Here is a 23,534-nt window from a genome sequence, read left to right as displayed (position 1 = left end):
ATGCCCTTCGGACTGCGGTCTGACTCCTATTTCCTGTCTTCAAACACGGCTCGAGGAGGCAGGAGGTAGCAATAACACTGAGGGCCACGGAGAAACTTGTTTTCCCAGCTTCCCTGCACACTGTGCACATATGGAGTCAGGCAACCTGCTCTTATAATGGAACCTAATATGCACACAAAAACACACATCCTACAGCTATTAGATAAGGTTGATCTGCACACCTGGTCTCACTGTGTTAGTCTACACACAAGACAATACTCCAACACTGGACAATTAATTATGACTTCCAAAAGACTTCTTTTTCTAATGAGCAAGTTTGTTTTACACTTCAATACCATACAAAATGAATTCATTTATTAATGCAAGAAAGAATTGAGACAAATAATTCATACAGTGTAACCCCTCACATGTAATCTGTAATTTTCCAGATTTGACCAGCTTCTAATGTCACATAGAGGACTAACAGGACACAGAGAACCTGCATTCCCAGGTGTCCCTTTCTTTATCTGTCAGTGCACAGGCCTACTAGCTCATAAAAAGAAATCTGTTTGGCATCTTGCTGTGACTTGACTACTGAAGCAAGGCATATTACTGATCAAAAATTATGCAAATCCTAGCACTTCTGATAACAGTGCTCTGATGGGTGATGCTGTTTGGCATATAGTATTAAAAAAAAGCCTGCTAATGTGTTTAGCTTTCGGTTTTTTTTTTTTGATAGACAGCAACTCCAGGTTCATCTGCATGTGCTGTGTAATGGAGACATGTACATGCTGACATACAGTAACTGTCACTGCCATCCGTGTACATCACAGTGTAAATGCAGCCAAACAGCAGAATCATTATTCAAAATAATTTTGTCTAATGTCAGACTAGCTCTAATCTAAGTAGACAGGTAAAGCACAAATCATGTACAGCTTCTCAAGGGAATCTTGAGGCCTTTTCAGATTTGTTTGTCATCAAATTTTCCCTAGTTTAATAGCTCATTTGGTTAATAATTAGCTTTAAATTGAAATGTCAGTAGCAAAGGGTGATGGCCACTCACACTGTGATATGAGCAGGGCAAAAGTCAGTAGATCAGCATGCTATTAAAGGGAAACTGCATTAAGACAATTTGAGACAACATGAATGCAGTGTTTTTGCATGACAAAGAGACTCTTTGACAACAATTCACTTTTATCAGGCTGGTGGCAGTAATATTTAGTGAGATGGTGTCCTCTGTTGAGTGAGAATTGCATTTTTCTAAACTTGCACGTATGCAATTTAAAGGCAACAAATGCATCTTTGGTGGTTATGTCCAAAGTTTGCATCACTAGTTGTGAGGAGTGTGATGTGAAATCACTGCCAAGAACTCCTTGGTTTAGCAGCAGGAAGACTCAAAGTGATGTGAGTCGTTTGTATGTGTTACGGAAAAATAACCCTCAGTGTAACCAAAGAGATCCCAGAGACACACACTTTCTCATACACACAAGCACAAAGAAACAGCCAAGTCAGGCTAACCACATTGCACTTGCTGGTAAATTGTGGTAAACAAATGTGGTAAACTCCTTGAAACACTTGATTAAATATTTAACAAAAGAAAGATGCGTAGCGTCTCTGTGCACTCGACTGCTGCATTTCTGTCAGAGACACCATTATGGCAACACACACACACACACACACACACACACACACACACACACACACACACACACACACACACACACACACACATATATTAACATATATGTATATATATATATATATATATATATATATATATATATATATATATATATATATATATATATATATATATATATATGTATACACACACGTAAAAGTGTGATGTGGATACACATCAACTTTGCATAGACGGTTTGTTCTTCATTGACCCAAGGCCTGGAGCAAAACAAGAGAGAGGTCACAGAGGACTTAGCCTATTACCATGGACCCAAATATCTGTCCTATATCCACTGGGTGGAAAACAGAGAGCCATTTGAGACTATTTTAACCTCAGATCACACTGTTCTCCCTGCTGAGTTATGCCATAAAAATGATAAACCTAACAGTTAGGATGTGGCAGCATACATCCCATCACACCAGGAAATGAGTCTGAACCACAAGTGACTGCTGCTCATTGCTGCTGTGCTAAAATTGCACCTGTTTTTCTTTGTTTTGCCTCTCTCACTCTGGCAGCACAGTAAAAATTGAAATGTCATATAAAATGTGACAGCATGCTAATATGTGGCTCCCAGAGGGCATCTGAAAGTGCTCTTGTTGATTTTGCAACTGCAGAGACAGTCAGTATCCCTCCCATTTTCACCCCTGGAGAAGAAAAAAAAAAACGCAGAAAAGCCGAGGAATCCTATAGGGGTGACACAAATTCAATTTTCAAAACCTCTACAAAAACTAGGGAAGACACAATATTAAACACCACATACAATTAGCATCTACTGCATATTTAAAACATAATGCTTTTGTTGTCTCTAGTGAAAGAAATCATGAGTGTAGGAGAAAAATATATGTCCACAGACATGCCAAGAGACTATGCTTTTTAAATATTTATTTATATTTGACTTTAGTTAAAAATACTCATAAATAATTTAATGACTGATGAGACTACACTTCACCAAAAGAGGAGGATGCCTTCAATGATCAATTTTCAATCACTTCATCCGCATGTGTCAAATTTCTATGTTGAAGATAATATGATAATTTTTATTTTGCAAGGCAGTATTCCTTTGTTTTTTTTGGTTACCATTTTACTTTTTTCTTATTTTCAGGCAAATTAAGAAGTTTTATTTTTTTGGCAGCAAATCTGATGTTGCATGGATCACTTTTATGTCTTATTTTGACCTTTTAAACAGTTCAGTTCCAACACTAATGTTTCATTGGTAACTATTCCAAGTATTACCAAACTCCACTGGGGAGCGATGAGTCACAGTTTTTATAAAGTGATACTTAAAAGAGGCCTCACAAGGGATTTAAAAAAGAGCACTTAGGGACCTGGCCTACAAGATCATCTCTTTTCAATCAGGAAATAAGGGGGAAAAAAAAACAAAACCGGTGTATGGCCTTACATAAAACTATGCAACCTGGCACCTTGCCAGTTCTACATGAACGAGGCAGATGTTCACATTTATTTAATACATAATTTATCCCATACATCTACTTCCTTTCCTCTCTTTTTTGTCAAAGCACATAAATATCTGTTTAACTATAGTATTGAGATGCATTGCACATCCTCTTGGCCCCGATCAAGCAGCTTTGACACAAAAAGGCCACGCTAAGGAGCTTCCCAGTCCTATAGACTAAAACAGATTAGCGTGAGGTGAGGTTTTAGAGGATCTGGTAAAATACAATACGTTTACACAATGTGTGTATTTATAGGAATATTTGTAGTGTTAAAGGTTGCTCTGACAAAGTCAAAGTCAAACCTAAGTTAAATCTGTCAGCTGAAGGTGGACTGGACAAACGCACTGCTGGACATTACTAATTAGTCTCTTCAACTAGTCAAGTCCCACAGCATGGATAAATATACGCTTACAGTATGTAAAAGAGGAGGACAGACAGGAACAGAGGGCTGGTGACAGTGGTGACTTATTTTCAATTTGACCTATCCTAAAGAGAAAAAGTTTCTGATGCTAGAAGTGTGTGTTTGTGTGTATGTGTTTCTAATGTGTCTGGTTGGCAGGAGGCTGCTTGCCACAGATCATCTTTACCCACTTCCCTTTGGGGCCTCTCATCACCTCCACCACACCAACAACTCTGTCAGGCTCAAGGTCAAGCACATACACATAAATGACGAACCACGACACCATTTCTGCTCTTGATCGCCCCTTCCACGTGTCTTGCTATATGCCCCCCGACCCCCACCCACCCAGCCACCCAGCCAGCCAGCCTCACCTCTGTCCCCCTGCTCCTGCACTCTCCTTCCCCCGTCCTTCCCAGGATCCAGCGTGGCAGCATGTGATGAATGGGACATTACTCTTGTCCGCTGTTGGCCCAGTTTTAGGTGTTGCAGCCCGTCTCCCTGTGTCTGTCTGTCTGTCTGTCAGTCAGTCACACTGTCTGTCCGTCCATATCTCCATGTCTGCACTTGCCATTGCATATGTCTGTTTTTTTTACTCATACGCATTGATTTGACTATCACAAAAGAAAGGTACATCCAAACTTTTATATTTAAAAATTGTTTTTAAATAAAAGCCAGGCACCTTGAGAAAATCTAACAACAGAATTTGTAAACTTTTTTTGGTTTCTTAAATTCTGTTACTCTTGTTAAGGTTAGGTTACATTCATCACCTTGTTCTCTTAAAGTTGGCTAATGTTGGCATAGGTTTAATTAACTATCCATGTTCAGAGACACACAGGCAATAGAGACTGATGTAAAATCCACTTCTCACATAAAACTTTGTTTTGGAAAAGGAAAAAAAGCAACAAAAAAAGCAATAGAACGAGAGTGCATTGCTATGAAGTGAGGGGGATCATGTCTTCAAAAAGTAAATAAAATATGCATTCTCTCTGTGCTCATTACAGATTTATGACTCTTGTTAAAAGGAAAGGTGCCGGCTGCTTTCTTACATGTCTGACTTTAAATTCAGACGACACTGCCGTCAAGTGTTGTGCTCCACATTCTGTCCAATGAGAGACAGAGAGGCTGACTGTGTGCCATCTTCAACAACCTGCTCTGAGATATCTCGCAGAGAGTTAGTTTTGGGGGATGAGAGTGAACACAAACTCCTCACCTACAGTGCAAGGAGTGCACCCCATTAATCCTTTGGTGCATCATCAATTGAAAAGTTCAGTTGGTTCAGCCACTTGTGAGTGTGTGTGGTTCAGAACAACAGCACTTGGGGGAGTAGACATTTTTGTATTAGGCATAATGAGCATTGGGATTTGCTCTGACAATATGAAATAGTCGTGCTGTTCTTGTAGTAACTCTAAAGTAAAAGCACCCACAATAGCATTCAAGTCACCACACAATCATACAAACACTCAGAGAAGTGAGTCATTTAAAAACTAGCATGTTAGGTGCTAATTATCAGAAACTATGGGTTCATAAATTGCAAAAGCAAGCTTTATTTGTGAATTACAGTATGTCACTCTTTTAAACCTAGAACACCTGTGTTTTTCTCAAAAACATTGTGTCCTGATCACTCTACAGGGAGATTTTATTCTTTTACTGCTCGTGCTGTCGCACAGAAAGAAGAAATTCGCTCCACTGACTCTCCATGTCACCCTTTATTACCCCAGAGCCAAAAGTCCCAAAACATAGTAAACACACACCACTGCACCTCAGTGTACAGCTGTCACCTTGCAGTATAACAGGTCTACAGTGCTACAGGGGTGTCACACAGAAAGACAAGGAGCAGCCTTCCATGCTGGAGCTCGTTTCACCATCACCTTAAAGAGCAAACACAGGCACTGGCCTTACAATGGGTTTGGGTCGAGGGCCGAACGTGCAGTGCATGACTATTGATTGATACGTGGACAGGGGACAGTTACTGTACACAAACCCTGACAGGACGGCAGACAGAGGCCGTTGGACAGACAGTGAGCTAAATAGCAAACCAGGAGACAGTCACACACACCAGCAGGAGTCCGTGCCAGAGCCACACACATGTCCACTTACCACCATTGTTCGTATCCACTCAAAGTGCCAGGAAGCCAACATATCCTCGAGGATATGGTTTTTATCACGGCTGTCCTCCCAGGGGTCTGGTTTAGGGTCCTTGTGGATAGATTACAGTAAGATTTTCTCAAGTGAGAGGTTTAGGCAATGTTTTTCACCAAATCTGAAGCCTGGTAATAGAAGTACAGCTCTAAAAAAAGTTATCCTTGCAATGCAGAAATGACTGTTTTTGTTTCATTTTTTGTTTTAAGATATTTTTTTCTTTTACAGTACTCACCTTCAGGACTTCAAAACAAGTGCATTTAATAGAGCTGTGAAAGAATTATGAAGCTAATATTTCCTTCGGTACATTCAAATTTTGCAAGGCCTCAACGAACAGAGGACCAATACCCTCAATCTCCATAAAGACAAGTGATTATGCTGAAACTTATAACCATACCGTCCAAAGCAACAAAAGAGGACCAAGTGCAAAATAACATCAACAACATTTCATTTAAATAACAATAGCTCGAGGTAAATTAGAAGTGATGAAAGAATGGTCAAGAGTCAGAGACTGAAGGAGCTATGACAGAAAGCAAAAGACAAAGCAAGAGATGCGTATCTGGGGGAAACAGAGATAGTGAGAGATGATCCGCCTGATGTATGTGCGTGATAAAGAGGAAAAACAAACAAACAATGGAGTGTGTTTTGCATAGAGAGACAATACCCTTCCGTGCTACTTTCACCCTCCTTTTTGTTTTCATTCCTCTCTCTATTAGCCAAACATGATTAAAATGCCGTTCCTACCCGCGTCTCTGCTGAACAGCGGAAAAAGAGAGTTAGATGGGAAGAAAAATAAAGCGGAAAAGTCAAAAGCATCTTTTTCAGCGTGACGCTTTTCATCCTTCAGGCGGCATGAAGAAAAGAACACAGACATGCTTTTTTCCATCTTCCCCTCACACTTTTTCTCCTCAGCAGCTGAAACCCCATGATACCTGAGGACAAACCCCCCTCCCGCACCCCATGCTCAATAGCCTCCCCTAGAACGGTATTTCAGTCACGCTTTTTCAGAGCATTGATATAATTCCCAGTGCTCTCTTTAGTCCAATTACATGATGCCTTGTCCCTATCTGAGTGATCAGTTCAGTGCCGTGACTGGGACTGAGAGCGAAGGGATGGGACTCGGAAAGGTGGTGAACGGCTTCTTATGATACGTAGGAGATACGTTTGAGATCTTGCACTGCTCTTACCCATATTCACGCTGAGACAAAAGCTCTGCCCTATCCAAGACATTCTTTCTACCTGCTACAAGTCTAATCCTTGCTAGAAAAGCGTCAATAAATGCACACTATTACAGTATTTTATATTTGCATACATGTGCAGTGGTAATGCCTACAGGGAAAGCAGCAAATGATATGCAGTGCTGTCTCTGCACTATAGATGGAAGGATAAAGAAATGCTGCCTTGTGGGAGGATGATGTCTAGATAGATGAAGAAACAAAGTGTCTTATACACGCCGGCCACTTCTTTAGTTAAACCCTGCTAACAGCAGAATGGAGCACCTTCTGTCTTTAGAATTGCCTTCATTTATTGAAGCATAGATTCAACAAGGTGCTAGTTGATACTATAGGTGATAGTTCCTCAAACATTTTGGTAAATCCTAACATGCTTATATCAGACAACTGCTTCAGATTTTTCTGCTGCAAATCCATGATGTGCATCTCCTGTTTGACCACATCCCAAAGGTGGCACCTCTTCTGCGTCTTCTGTGGCTCTAGTCCATCTGCTTCAGTGTTAAGGGCTTGTTTTACTTATCACTATTTTACCTACTATTGCCTTTATATCATCCCAAACCAGCCTGGCTCGGACCTCTGGCATCAAACAAGGCATTTATAACCCGATAACTGCTGCTCGTTGGATATTCTCTCTTTGTCAGGCCATTCTCTGGAAACCTTAGAGATGGTGCTGTCTATTCAGTTGTTTGTGTCAGGGAGCAGCTGAACTGAGGAAGTAGTCAGTGATGATATATTACACTATTATAAAGCTTATATTTATAGTTGACTCATCAAAAAATCTATTATGAGGTTTTTGAAGAATTTCCAAATTTGAGATGAAAAGATTAGAGCATCCTCTGTCACTCAAATCACTGCAAGTAGGTGTTGTTTCACCAAGCATTTCAGCAAAAGCAGCCACAGCGGTGGAAAGCAATGAAATAATAGAATCAAAAGCTCCTCATGGCACCTATGTTGTCTAGAGATATGATTTTCGAGAGTGATTACAGTACAGATCTATGTTAAGATTAAAGTTTGTAAAATGAATACTGAAATTAAAAGTTACAGAAAGCCAAACATGTTGCAGCATCACATACAAAGCATGCCGTAAAATGGGAACTGTGTGTCTTTTTAGCGGCATTCATTTCCAGGATCCCGTTTTATGGCAAGACAGGACAATTATGGCAGGACATTACTGAAGCTGTGCAGGTCGAAATGACGGTTAGGCGTGGTTTGAAGAAAACAGTAGATAAACGTATAAACCAGTTACCTCCAAATAGTTTGGTAGCTTTGCCCCCTTTTTTTTAATGAAACAAACAAGAGAATATTGCAGCTGAAGAAGCTGCGTCACTTTTTTACAGTTTACTGTGAACATGTTTCAAAAGCAAGTATGCATCAGCATGCTTTTTTTTCTAAAATTAATCTTTTAACTTCAATAACAATAATAATACTTTATTTATTTATGTATCTTTATTAAATACAACATTTATGCAGATGAAAACAAAGACATTTGATTTTTTTAAATGGAAATGCAAATTTTTTTAGCCATATAGTACGCCCCATCTTTAAAACTGAAAATACATCTTTGTTTCATTCAAGATGTACATTATACATACATTGCAGAAATATATTCAATATTCCATAGCTATCTCCATATTGTAATAACCTGCTGCCTCTAATAGGTCAGATTTAAACCTGAAAAATACCCAATAAGCTACAGTTTAAATCCAAAATAAATTGTTAATGAACTGGGTTCACAAAAAACAAAGTAGACTATAATCTCACATTTCCCCAGAAATATACATATACATAAATATATATATATATATATATATATATATATATATATATATATATATATATATATGTGTGTGTGTGTGTGTGTGTGTGTGTGTGTGTGTGTGTGTGTGTGTGTGTGACAAATAGACACACTGGAAGACATAGAGAGGGGGTGCATGGCAGTACGCCCCTGAGCAGGACATGATTGCAGTGTGTATCTTATCTGTGTCAGGTCCTCCTGAGGGTAGTGGAGCCTAGCTGAGCGGAGCACAAGCGCTTCAGTGACCAGTCAACCGTGTGAGGGTAATCTCCTCACTCCTTCAGTTTGTCTCTCTCTCATTCACTCTCTCTCTCCCCATTTTTCCAGTAAGCCCCCCTCTGGGAGGTAGCTGAGCTGCACACACACACACACACACACACACACACACACACACACACACACACACACACACACACACACACACACACACACACACACACACACACACGCACCCGTATGTGAGGCACTCACAGAAATAGACAAACACATTTACACACACAAACATTCACACCCATGCACAGCCTAGAGGTGATCGTGTCCTGCCAGGTCTGGACAGTGAGCCCACAGGTAAAAGGAGACATCATGGGTAAGATTACACACTGAAGCCCCTGCAGCCAACAGCCTATAAATATAGGATTCTAGCTCAGCCTGTTCATGTCTCAAAACTGTTTTTTTTTTTCTTTTTGCAATGTTGAAAAAGCAAATAACGATACAGCAGAACACACATTTCTTAAACAACACACAGTTCAAACAAAAAAATGTTGAATTTCCTTATGTTGGGGGTGGCTATTTAAAACATTGGCAGGAAATTCTTTCTAATTTGTATGAAGTAATTATTGAAAATTGGAAGTATAAAATTATAAAAAATCAACACTGATGCTGCATACACCCAACTCCAGTGAATCTCTTTTTTAATAATCACAGTTGATCAAATTTCTTATTTAAAAACAAATTCTAAGATTAAAGCAAAGCGTGTCATGATAGCATGCATAATCACGAAAAACTGTATTATTGTACCATACAGAATATATTGTGTTTATTGTATACTGTATACAACATGGGTTACTTCACGTGCAGCCTTTCTACAATCTTTTGCCTTTTATGTACCTGTTATCACTGTAGATGTGTGACTACCATATGTGTAAATTATGCAGTTGCACAGGGGCCAGTGAAGTCAGAAAACCATCTGCAATATCTGTTTTTTTTATTCCATTTCTCTTGTGACCATCGGCAGTGCAAACCAAACACTATCTGGTTTTAGCAACCATAGTTTCTTCAACATATTTGCTAAGGGAGAATGACACCAGAGGTATTCACAGTTGCAGCAATCTAATACATCACCAATAGATGTCATTAAATAATCCATAGAACTCATTTAAGCTTCAATATGGGTTAAACGGATGATTTGACAGGCAAAAATCCCCAGAAAAGAAAAAGAATAGAAATGAAATATTAGGATGCATCATCACGATCAAGACCCACTATGACCAAGTTCTGCATGAGTTCGGTGAAGACGTTTTACACTGTTGAATCAACGTGCTTTGAAGGCAAACAGAGAAATCTGCTACTTACACGTTTAAACCTCATGTGACCAGATAATACAAATCCAGCAATATGCAGTGCGTACAGAGACATACATTTGGAAGTCAGGGAGGAGAAGAGAGTGGAAAAATGAGTTCATATCTAACATTCCTCGCACTCTTTATGCCTGCCTTCCTGCTTTTAACATCTGAGTCATCCTCATCAATTATTCTCAATGGTGGATTGTCATTGAGATTAAGTGACTAATATCAGTGCTTGCTCACGAGAAAGACACTTTTCACTTCTGCCCAACAATTTGTTAAGTCAAAAACACATGTGGTAAACCACGGCAAAAAGCCTGCAAGGGGTCCCATCTGCAATGAAAAACAGGTGCTCTACTTTTTGGCCATGTAATACCCCATTTAGCCTCTGGAGCAAAGGTTATCCAGCTAATAGCTGCCTTGTGGTGCACTGGGAAGAGAGCCGCACATGGCCAGAGTAAACATCTGGGATGGATTGTACATACTTGCAACATATGCTTCAAGTTCAATTAAAATGAGGCCTTGGCACATTTAATAATCTTTTTTTCCCCCTCTCCTCTCTCTCCTCTTCCCACTTTCCCCTATAGGCCTGTGCCATAAAAGAGGCCTCTTTTGACCCGTCCTTCATACTTACTCATACTATCTGAAGCTGCAGCTCATACCCAATGTAGAGGCCTCATATCCAATGTAAAAAACACATTTTCTTCGCCTTGGAACTGCATTTGTTCTGCACTTAACCAGTTTGGGAAGAGAGGGAGTATGTCAGAAAGAAAGGCAGTCAGAAAAAAAAGCGGGGGATAGAAGGAGGGTGGGAGGGGAGGGAGATGTAGGCAAAGAAAAAAGAAAAATGCCCCCCTTTCAACCTCCCTGCAGCTTAAATGGAATGCTAACAGTTGAGGGGAGCAATAGATCAAAATGTATGAAGCCTGAGTTGGTAAATTGTAGCCTTTGTGGCAGCTGCGCTATCCAGCATCCCAGGCCCGTGTGAACAGAGAGCAAGGCCTTCTTATTTGGAATAATCAGTTTGGCACCAAATCTAACTGAGGCCACACAAGCTGCCTTTGCACCTCATTTCAATATGAAAGTCCAAAATATATTTCATATAATCTGCAGCTTTTCAAATGCCTCTATCTTTATTTATTTATTTATTTTCTTCCCCTGAGAGGAGGTAAGAAATGCAATGAATGAGGACTGATGTAAAGAAAGGGGGGAGAAAGAAAAAAAGGTTCAAGGTTGTCTGGTGAATATCTTTAGTCAGTGCACCCCCTCCTGTACATAATAGCCTTGGAACTTCACAGCCATGAAACTTTGCTTCTCCATCACTGTGGGAGAGGATGTAATGCTCACATATCTTTGTGCGCTCATCACCAAACTGGCTTCTAGGCTGACTGATTGCTTGACTGGCTGGGTGGGTGGGAAGGGGATGAATATTTGACCATCTGCACTACAAATGTGCTTTTTAACCCTTTTTCTGCAGGCCTTTCATTTCCAGTACAAATACTTCCGGTGAGCTTTCTGTTGCATAAGTAAATTTAGACTACAGAGTCCCTGACTGGTCAAAGGACTTCACAATTACCACTGCATACAGCCGGAGTTCTCAGCTAAAAAGACTTGAAATAAAGACATCATGTAAACTGCTGAAGTGTGGATCAGCATCACATGTTAGTTAAAGTCAATGCTTTTTCTGTGTTTTTTGTCTCTTTAATTATTATTGTTTTGTCAATCTTTTATTATTCTTTTATTATTTAACAGACCCCAACAGGTGAGGGTATGCAGCACTCTCTCAGAAACCAAGTACCATAGTATCAAAGCACCACAAGTTTGTGTCAGCTCATCAATATAATTTACATGATACAGAACTGCAGAAGTAATTAACCAAATAATCTTGGAAGTTTTCAGATGATAAAATAATCTTGAGTTTTCTGAGAACAGATGAGTGTCCTATTTCTTATTTCAAAGACCAAGAAAAGGTGAAGGAATGGAGTACTGACCTCCTTAAATGCCATTAAAACTAAATACATGACATTCAGTCCTGGGTGCTGGTGGGGGGTGATACAGTTGGATCAAAGGTTTTTATTTTGTTTTGTTTTATTTTGTTTTTGTTTAAATAAATATCTTAGCTGTTTAATGGATCGTAAATTATGTTGGAATGCTCATGTTGACTATCCGTGTGGTAGACTATTGCAGATGTGTTTCTGTCATAGGTGTAGGTAGTTTGGGGTGAACACCAAGATTATGCTTACTTTTTACAATGCCCTGGAAGTATCATCAGATATGGGACATCTGTGAAACTAAAATACAAGCAAATTAAGTCAAGACAGCTATTGAAGTTGAATAGTATCAAATAATACCCATTACAACTGTCTATGAAGTGGCTACAGTAAGCAGGGTGAAAAACATAAAAAATAAAATAACAATTCTCAGTAAAAGCATATCTAAATGACGGAGCTCCTGGATATGTGAAGGGTCATTTTTTCTTCTATACCTCACAGCCCCTAACACCCAATTAAATTATGACACAACTTTGGCTGAAGCTCCAGAGGAGGGTGGTTGCTGCTTATTGCTGTCTATTATTACTATTAATATTGAGCTCTAAGATAATACTCCTAGTTTTTTTTAACAATTTTTACTTTTTTATGCAAATTGTTTCCATGATTCCTGATCTTTCTTTTATGCCTTATTATCATCATTGTTTTATTGTCTCTGTTTATATCTATACTATGATGCAGCCCTGGAGACGCATCTCAGCCTGAGACATATTTCCTTCAGGACAAATAAGTCTAGTTTAACTTTTAACTTTTACTCTCACTTACTTTACTTTATTCTGAACTCTAATTTGCCAAAATAAAATAGCACCTAGTCTTCCCGGGGTCCGCAATATACTAAAGTTACAAATGCTGGCCTTGTTTCACGATATAGTACTTGAGACACATCACGGTGTTGCACTCAAAAGGATGAATAAAATAAATAACCAAAGTCATTTCAAAATTGACTCAGAAAGAAAGAAAACAGCACAGTGGGTGGATAAAGAGCTGGATCATTTCAATTATCACTCCCAAGTGGAGCATTGACAAAGTACTGTACCCCATCCAGTGGCATTTGTTTCAGAAGCTGCTTCTACAGTGTAAACGAGCGGAGGCAGTAAAGCAGCCACCTGTTGTTACCTGATAGAGTCTGGACAAGCCCAGATGCTGTTTTACTGGGACATAAAGGAGCAGTGAATGGACCTAAATAGCTAACTAAGCAATTTGTATGGGAGCATGTTCCCAGTAAGAAGGACATGAAGCACAAACACAAATTCAACATAGCAGTACGTGGAAGGAAATATAAGCATAAAGCACCAACTACATCAAACAGCACAAACAAAACAAACTACAAGGTGAAAAAGTGGTGAATGTGCTGTGTGTAAATCTACAGAGAAAACTTTTGGAAAGGTTAAAAGGTGGTACAATCTGTGAACATGTGTTTGCGCCTCAGGCGGGGAGAATAACTGAACAGGGGAGGAGATGGGAGGAGAAGATGGAGTCATTTTGTCAGTCTGTGTTTCCGGTCTGTGAAGCAGTGTCAACCCCTCCTGAGGCAGTGTGTGTGTGTGTATGTGTGTGTGTGTGTGTGTGTGTGTGTGTGTGTGTTTGTGTGTGTGTGCATCCCATAAATATAATTACCTTGTCATCTTTGTCAAAATCCTCTTCCTCATCTTCCAGTAGGTCCTCCACAGCTTGCTGACAGTTGCAAGAGAAGAAAGAGGGAAAACAAGAAAGAGAAACAAAAGCTTTTAAGCATTAGATAAACATAAGATAACACAGGGTTAACATCATCTCAAAAGCTAAAGAGGCACATTAAAGCTGATTGGTTATGCTTATGTCGAGCTAGAGTTTCTTAATGAGTATGGAGAGCGTGCAGATAGCTCAACTATTGGATTTTTGAGTGCTAATATGTCATGAGTTTCAAAATGGTTCTGATGTAGAATTTAATTTTAGAAACAGTCTTTTTGTTCAAATATGTTGACACTTGCGTAAATGTAAGCAAATGCTCTGGCTTTGAATTTCATCTCGCTGAGGATTAAAGTCTGTTCATCCACTCAAATTGCATTGCGAAAAAAAGGATTCAAATCTTCTACCAATCAAAGGGACAAGACGGCAGCATCATCTGATTCTGCTTGGTCAGCTCTGACCTCCTTAACCTCTGCACTCTCCCGTTACCTCTACCTCCAGTTTCTACACGTTCACCTGCCCATCATTTCACATGCTCCTGCAGAAGGATGCTCCTTGAGATAGAGAAGAGAGGGGAGAGCTTTAAGCTCAGAGAGCAACGCAAGAAGAACAGTAACTATTTGCTTCAGTGGTGCACGTCCAATGAAACTAGAGCCGGCGCTACTCTGAAGCCCCAAGACACCATGAGACACATTGTACGACACAAAGAAAAACGACTTGCCTTGAATGTGTGCGACACAGTTGTGCACATATTCAGAACAACAAACACTGCAAAACAACAACGGAAACTCTTGTTTTTCCTACTTAGTAATAAAATTTGACACACACATCGAGAGGCTTTCAAGCAAATAAATTATTTTTAGACATCTATCTGTATAGTTATATACCAATCATAAAATTAATTTAACCAGCAAGTAACTTGCCCACTGTGTTCAATAAGAGCACCAGTGTTACAGCACTCGAGTAGTCTGATGCCACCAAAGTCAAAATCAAAGGTCTCTGCTGCATTGTATCCACCCTCTCTTTGTCAATCACACGTCATAGCGACAAGGTCATATTCTTGCTCCTCATTTACATAAACGAACAACCATCTCATAAGCCCTACAGCTGTCAACCTCAGAATTCATCTGCTCTCATTGTTGCATCAGGTTACCAGTCCCGATCCCCTACAAACCATCACCAAACCCAAACCTCACCACAGTCCCTCCTTTACTACCACCAGAATAGCACAAACTAGTTTGGAGACATCCAAAAATCATTACTTAACAAGACAATGGCTTTTGTCCTTTTTGTTTTTCACTGGAATGAGGGAAGAAACTATGTGCCGGCTGACATAAGCCTCTTATGTAAATACAGCTTCCCACACAAACAAAGAAGAGTTCAGAACAGCAGAGTTGAGAGAGTAGAATCAATAGCGCTTGTGTTTGTGTGTGTGCTCTATCAATAGCTCAGATTCACTTGGGTAAAGTGTTGTGCGTGCATGCACAGAAGTCCACATTTTAACTGACTGTACAGCTACTGGTTATTCCCAGTCTGATCTAACTCCATCACCGTCTAGACGAATAAGCTTGACTGTTCACAATTGACAATCTCTTTATTGACAGAATATATTCAGCAGTACATCATAAAAAAAAGAAGAAGAAAAAAATGGAGAGGGAATTTTTGCACTCAGCAAATGCAAAAGATGTTTACATGATAGTATAACAGAAAAGCCTTCTGGCATTTCTAGACAAATGAGCTATAACTGTTTAAAAAGACATCATGGTTCCTCTCAAATCCTTTCACCCATGCCAAGTTACAAACATAATGGAATCCTCCACACAGAGTCTTTACTAGGGCATGCTTGGCACATGCTCCAAACTTTAAACAATGGAATGAGCATAAGCTAGCCGGAGAAGCATGACCTACAGAGACAGAGAGGATGATAGAGTCGTTTGTCTCCCTCTGCTCTCTGCTCTGCTCTTTCCCTTCTATTGCCTCTGGTTACAGAGAGAAGTCATGTTTCCTGCAATGAGACACAGTGTAAAATTAATAAATAAAACGACACAGAACATGTCATCTGCCCTGAAGATTGCCACGGCTAAATGCGCACGCTGAAGCTACTGTCTCACTAAGGGAGGATAAAAATTACCTCAGCAGTCGATGAATTTCAAACATCCTTCTTTCTTTTTCTGTATCCCTCTACCTCTCCCAGTATTTGTATCATTCTCTCCTCTCTTTAAGACCTGTTTGATGTATGATATCATTTGTCTGCTTATCACCCTATTATCATGTTGTTTGAATAACTATCATTACAGCACAACGGCATCAAAGCCTTGCTGTCGACAGGATCTCGTTGGGCTCACACTGCCTGCAGAGCTACTCAAGTCTGTTCAGTATATACTGAGGTAGGGATTAACATATTCAGACCTATTCAAGTGACAGAGGGATGATGTTGGCTATTCTTACAGATTACACTGTCCCATGAATACATACAGTCGATGGTGATAACATGAACTGCACAATGTAAGTGAGCACAATGACATTGAGAGTTTGAATGACTCTGAAAGTATACGCTTGTATGTGTTTGGCTTTATTCATGTTCCTTGACATGCTTTGCTGTATGACTAAGAATATTTCTCTTTTTACTCTATTTCCCCTCAAGACCAAATACAATCTATCAAGGATGTATTGTTAGACAGAAATCTAGGTGTATAAAACAATTGTGTAGTATTGGCTTAAAAAAAACAACAACGCAAAGCTGTTTTACTGAGTACAGCAGGGTAGCACACATTAGACCAATGAATCAACCAATTAAAACCACAGAGCTTGTGTGGCCTCCCTTTGCAATGATGGTTTTGTGCAGCCATGAACCTGAATTTCATAAGCATATTGTTATTAAGATGAATAATAGAACATAGAAAATAATCTACAGCATTCTATCAGGAAAGTTCTTGCAAACCACCGACAGTTCAGCAGCATCCCCAGAGTTTTTTAGCAAGAGCTCTTGAACTTTAAGCATGATCAGAAACTCTGACTGTGTGGAATGTGGCATCTCTAGTTTTAAATTCGCCAGGGTTTATTCGGGAACTCCCTTGACTCATGTAATTATCTGTCTATTGCAGGATTAGTAACATGGCTGTGCCTTACAGAATTTGATAGATTCATTTTTTCTTATAAATGTCTAAATTAAAAAGTAAATTGACTGCATTTCATATAGTCCTTCTTCAAGTATTGTTGACCACTGAAAGTCTTTTGACAGAACAAGCCACATTCATGCAGCACAAGTCTATCTAGTTTTTCTTTTTGGTTCACACAATGCCTTTTCTCTATCTCACCCATTTTATAACACTGATGAATACATTGAAAAGACTGTGGGGTTCAATATCTTGTCCAAGGACGCCTCTACATGCGGACTGCATGGCCAGGGATTGAATCAGGGCCCTTCCAATTGACAGAGAGAGAATCTACATCTAACCAATACATACTTGACCAGTCTATCTGTAACCCCACTAAGTGGATATACAGTACAGAGAAGGATTCCAACATAACTTGACACAAAAAAAAACATAGCTTTCAGTGGACTTATTTCTTAAAAGCAAAACTGAACAAAACTTGTCTGGTTCAATGAACTGAGTGCACACACCCACTCCAGAGTGGGAGAGTAAAATTCTTCAGCCTGAAGTAGTAGCAAAACAATTTTCACCTTTCCTTTCCTCTGAATCGCCTCTCAACTCTTCCCACTTTCTCCCTGGCTGAACTGAGTTCCACTTATTTCCCCTCCTCACCTTTCCAATGACGGCCGCAGGGGGAATTGACGCCAAGGCAGACATCCAGGTGAACATGAAGATATACCTTTTCCCTCTTTTTTTCTCCTATTCCTCTATCCCTCCCTCCCCCTGTCCTCCTGCTGTTTTTCCTCTTTGATACGTGAGGGGGTTTTAACCTCTCCAGCTGCTGAGGTTTGGCAGACTGGCTGGTTGGGGGATCTCAAGGCCCTACTTGGTATGCACTGTCCATGAGTGTATATAAGTGTGCGTGTGTGGAGCCTACAGTTTCTGCAGACTGGAGGAGAGCTGTGTGTCTGATAAGGCTGAGCCAGGCTGACCCACAGGGGCCCTTCACAAGCTGTCAGAGCCGTGGCCCTCAGAGGGGGGCCCATTCCATCCGCACAGCCTGATCCAGGTCTCACCCAGTAGGGGGCTGGAAGGGGATGGAGCTAGGGTGCTACCGGAGCTGGAGGCTGGTGGTAGGGGGCAAGAAGGGGCAGCCATATATGCATGAAAATAACACCAAATGTTTGAGAACTAAACAGATTAAGTTTCAGGATTGTCATGTTTCCTTGCAAAAATGTCTCTGCTTAATTTGATATCAAATATTTAGTCAAAGATGAAGAAGCTATTCAGTCATGCTCACAGAGGTGGACAGAGTACTCGACCCCAGTACTTGAGTAAGAGTACAAATACTACTGGTCAAAATTTACTCCGTTACAAGTAAAAGTAGTTCAGTCAAAATATTTAGTAAGAGTAGAAAAGTACTTGCTTTTAAAGGTACTTAAGTATCCAAAAGTAAATGCTTTTAAATTTACTTTAAGTAAAAGTAAGAGTAAGAGTAAATTTCTTATTTTCCACATCAGTAAATTACTATATTTTTTCTAAATTAAATTAAGGATCTTTTAACTATTGTTTCTGACAATTCGATGTTGAGTTGTTGAAAGCAGAGAGGTAGTTCTGCTTCGGCAGACACAATAAACATTTGAAAATAAATGTCTGTGGTTTTTCTGTGCCCTCGTTTTTTACTCGGTCGAACTCAAACATTGAGTTAAGATACGGCCAAGGATTTTGTGAAAGTCCCTGCTCCGAGTCCGGCTCATTATCAGACTCAGACGACTCAGCGGATTGTCTTTCTTCTCCTGACGCAGGCGTAGCCGTTGTTGCGGCTCTGTCTTGACTTGTTGCGGCTCTGTCTTGACAAACGCAGGCTACTTTGGCGGTATCGTTTTGAGGAAGCTTGACGTATTTCCGCTTTACGTACATCCCAGTGGAGAGCGTGCACTGTGATAGGTCTCCTCCTTTGACAAAAACAGCTTGTGTCCAATAGGATTTTAGGGAAGAAGAAAAAAGAGCAGACCTGAAAGTAACGAGTACTTTTCAGCCTTCCTAGAAATTTACTCGAGTAAAAGTAAAAATATTTGTCTCTGAAATGTATTCAAGTAAGAGTAATAAGTACCAAAGAAATCTAATACTCAAGTAAAGTACAAATCCTCTGGATATGTACTTAAGTACAGCACTCAAGTAAATTTACTCCGTTACTGTCCACCACTGGATGCTCACAATCGTAAAAGCTACACTAACTGATGAGTTTAAGTGAGCAATGTGATCCTATGTTTGTCATTTTCAGACAGATTAGTAGGCCTACTGTCTTTTTTGAATCAGGTGTACAAAAGATAGCTAGAAGTTTCAGCATAGCAGATGTTCAAATTAATCCACATAACTGCTCATCGGTACGCTTGAGCACAAGGTTTAAACTAAAACACTCACCAACAGCTACAGTAGGTGTACCACAAAGACAAAACAACAACAAGCACTGCGGCAGAAACCCTGAACTGCTGACGTTGTTTCCAAAGAGCACAGGCACTTACAAAGGTTCAATGTGATGAAGGGAGTTAGACAAATAGGGAGGGGGGAGGCAACATGATGAAAAGGGAAACTGGGAGGATTCTGCCATGGCATCCCTGATGCTCCCGTCCCGCTTCAAACTATGCCCGTTGCCTGTCTTTCTGCCTGCCAGCCTGCCATCCTATCTGCCAGTTTAGCAGAGACAGCGAGGCAGCGAAAGGAGCAGAGATGAGCAGTGCTGATGCCGGGGCGGCACGGGGGAAATCAGTGGGGCACAGGCGCTCCCAGTTAAAAGTGACATGACCTTTTGATTTTGTCACCTGTCACCAACTGCCATGTCTGACTCCACACTGAGGAGCGCCTGCCATCCACCGCTGCTTTCCTCTGCCTCTGTCTTGCCATCACCACATCTCTCAGAATGCCTCTGTCTTTTTCTGTCTCCTGCTCCCACTCCATCTTCCTTTTCTCGTTTTCCTTGTCTATCCAGAGTCGTGTTCTTATGGGAAAAAGGTAGAGCTATGACTTTCTGGAGGAAATGAGGTATGATAGGCAGTGTTTCCTCTTTTTCTTCCAGCTTTCCTGATATTTACGGTTCTCCACCTGTGTTCTGTATCACCCTTAATGAGGGCAGATGTCAAGACATATTGTGTTCAGCGATACAGAAAAAGCTCCTGACTGTAAAGGAAAAGAAAACAGAAAATCATATATAGAAAAATGAAATATATAAAGAATGGAAAAAATTGGTCAATAAAAATCAGACAACTTTACTTTAAAAAAAATATTTTTTATACTAATGAATAACATACAATAGTCAAAAGGATCATTTCAGGCAGAAAAGATTAAATCAATAGTAAGTGAAAATATTGTTAGAATACCACAGTCAATTAATATATTTTAATAGATAACTAAGCTCTATCAGGGAGATTAAACTCTATTTGTCTTTTATGGAAACGCTAATTCTTGGGATATAAATGGGGTTGAAAATAGTCAGCTTTCTTGCCACTGGAGGCACGTTTCTAAGTGTGAAGTATCTTCAGCCCATTAAGATCTTCTCTTCCGTAATGGGTTGGTGGATCCATTGGGTGAATCAATGTAATGGTCTGAAGCACGGGATAAAGAGGATGGTCCTCCAGTGTGACGAGGCCTAATTGCCCGTCATCCTGTAGTAGAAAGAGACATCACCATGTTCCATATGTACCCTCTGTGACAGCCTGCACTGAAAGTAACACCTTTATAACATCTGGTAACTGCTTTTCTGGGCCAAGAGAACAGCAAGGAAGGATACCATTTGGGATGTGTCCCTGCTTGTTAATCTCTGCGACATTATACACACTCATGCAAGTGGGCACACACATTAATGGAGCACACTACCATGAAAAGCATGCATGTGTAAGCATGCTTCCTACAATTCTCCTCTTCCTCCATTACAGCTGGCTGTGGTCTGTTTGACAAAATCTTGCCTGCTGGCAGCTATCTTGGAATGGAGTTGGATCCACGGACTGCATGTAGAAAACGGACATAGCCTTCAGGTCTTAAAAATGAAACCAATGCAGAAGCGCTTTAAACCATCATTATATGAGATGGTGTGTAGTTGGCAACTCCATTTGTTGTGATCCAGTTATCTACTAGGAAATGATCCCATTTCTCAATTGATTTGTTATAAGAGGAAATTGTTTGAATCACTAGTTTCTAATATTTCATAATGATAAAAATATGACTCACATGTTATACATATGATATGATAAAACGGAAAACACAGCTGGGTATGCTTATGGCGGGCTTACATTTTTGAAGGATCACTACCGTGTGAATTTATTGTTTATTCTTTTTTGTCAGGAGAGAAACAGGAGACAGCTAAATATTTGGTGAAAATATCAGATATTTTTTTACAGATATTGCAATTATAATTGATTTCAATTCAGTTCAGTCCGATTCAGATTTATTTATATAGCGCCAAATCCAGAAAAATGTCACCTCAAAGCACTTCAAGAATACAATTCATTTCTCCAATTAATACAAGGCCAATAAAAAAAGCTAATGAAATCAACAGATTGCACCAAAACCATTCTTTGACACAATTCAGCTTCCTGAGCAAGCACCAGGCGACTGTGGAGAGGAAAAACTCCCCATTAACGGGAAGAAGCCTTTGGCGGACCAGGTTCAAGAAGAGCAGCCAGCTGCTTGTGATATAATGTTTGAAATTCACGTTTCGGTTCGTTATTCACTATATGATACTTCTTGAAAAACCAGCAAAACCAGTAACCCCCCCCCCCCTCGCCCGCTGCATTAAGCTGCATTAAGCTGCATTAAGCTGTTGTCGATAGTATTTTTACACATGTTGGCACATACAGTATTCATTGTGTTGCCTCACAAAGCAACAAAATACCCCATAATACTTATACTGCTTAAATAATGTATTATTTCATCAGTTAACTTCCAATTTTGATTAAAAAAATTGATGAATCTTTTAGCCAAAATGAAAAAGCTGAGGCTTCAAATAAGGATTCCACTACCAATGACCAATTTCTTGGTTGGTCAAGGAAGGATGGGCTCCAAACCGTTCCAGGTTTACACAGGAGGGAGAGATGAAGAGAGGAGAGTCGTGTCATTGAAATTCTCATCCACCTCCCAAAAAAAAGCGACTGTGCACAAATGTAGAAAGACAAGATGTGTTTTCTTTGATAATACATAATGCTTTGAATGTCAGAGAGAAAGCACACTTTACAGCACTCATGTTTGTTTCAGTGAGCATGTTCCAGCATGACACACAGGTCAGCTAACAGTGTTAAAGAGTCAGCATTCACGGGTCAGAGTGCTACATGATAAGAGGAGAGGTCGGGGACCTCACTGGCGCAGCACCTCCAATAATCGCTGTTCTAAGGACGCTCTGACTGCTTAGCAGGTTCTGGTCAAGGTTGGGGCTAGGGTAAAGAGCGCTGATTCGGGATCTGTTTGCAAAGCAGCGTGTAACCACACAACAGCCAGTGACCCTGAGTGGTGAATTACCACATGTAAAGAAAACTGTGTTTGTTTACTTGGTATAGACATACCTATGGAGTGCAGCAGTGGTGTAAAACCGGAGAAGGGTCTGCACATTGAACCCATCAGATGAATCAAGGCCAGTTCATTAGGAAGTCTGCGCTCAAGTGAATGTTTTTTTCCGATCCCCTCTCTCTCTCTCACCCTTCAGCGTGAGTTCAGCAGAGATTCCTTTGGCATTAACCCTCACCCCAGTCTGCTGGAAAACCGCAGTGCTCCGGATGCTGACCCTTGCTCAGCTCAGCACAATGCTTTAATTTGATGTGTTGTTTAAAGTAATTAGAGAGGCTATTCCACTGTTTTCTTTTCTATTCTTTTCAGCTCTCTGGTGAGTGAAGGAGGGAAACAGCGAGACAACCATGACTTCAGCTCGATAAAGACTTGGAAGAGGAATCCAGGGGAACGGGAGAGGAAGCAAAGAACAAAGATACTGTATGCTCTCACTGTGCCCATTCTTCCACCCTTCTGCACCGCTGCAGATTGGGAAATTGGAAACAAACAGGGACGGGACTCGGGGGATACTCGTGTCTGAAAGTCTGAGTTTGTGTGTCTGTGTTTATATCGCACACGAAAGCCTTAAAATAATGAATGCATACCAAAAACTGTACTTTAACTGTATGTGAAAGTTTGATTTGACATACCAGAGTAATATTATTGAAAGAGGCATGGAGTTTATAATGGAGTAAGGAGAGATAGTTTTTCATTTTCACCAATTATTAGTCAGTCTGACTGCAACAAGACTAGAGAGACAATGACTGTCAAAAATTTCCTTTGTGCTTGTTATGCTGCTATGCACTGTACTGTACTGGCATAAGACTCACGACAACAAGAAGAGTTAATGGTGTTAATCTTTATCATTTAATCCCATTTCCATATGTTGATATATGTTTTTGCCAAAAATGTCTGCATACATATATGTAAGCTCACACAGTAAATAAAAACA

General features: G+C 40.1%; 1 protein-coding gene across 6 annotated transcripts in view; it reads right to left on the bottom strand.

Moving 5' to 3' along the window:
- The window catches only part of LOC133450384 (multiple C2 and transmembrane domain-containing protein 1-like), a 147,218-nt gene that overhangs the window by 13,954 nt on the left and 109,730 nt on the right, over window positions 1-23,534 (bottom strand). For 4 of the 6 annotated variants that reach the window (XM_061728951.1, XM_061728953.1, XM_061728952.1 and 1 more), the window contains 2 exons: window positions 13,908-13,964; window positions 5,612-5,710 (listed from right to left, as the gene is read on the bottom strand). In XM_061728951.1, the coding sequence (XP_061584935.1) occupies window positions 5,612-5,710; window positions 13,908-13,964 (156 nt within the window). The remainder of the gene's footprint in view (window positions 1-5,611; window positions 5,711-13,907; window positions 13,965-23,534) is intronic. The other 2 variants (XM_061728954.1, XM_061728955.1) reach the window with 1 other exon arrangement.

Source organism: Cololabis saira, chromosome 9 (assembly GCF_033807715.1).
Source record: "Cololabis saira isolate AMF1-May2022 chromosome 9, fColSai1.1, whole genome shotgun sequence".
NCBI lineage: Eukaryota > Metazoa > Chordata > Actinopteri > Beloniformes > Belonidae > Cololabis > Cololabis saira.
Note: the sequence above shows the minus strand (reverse complement) of the source record. Positions and strands in the feature narration are given on the sequence as shown.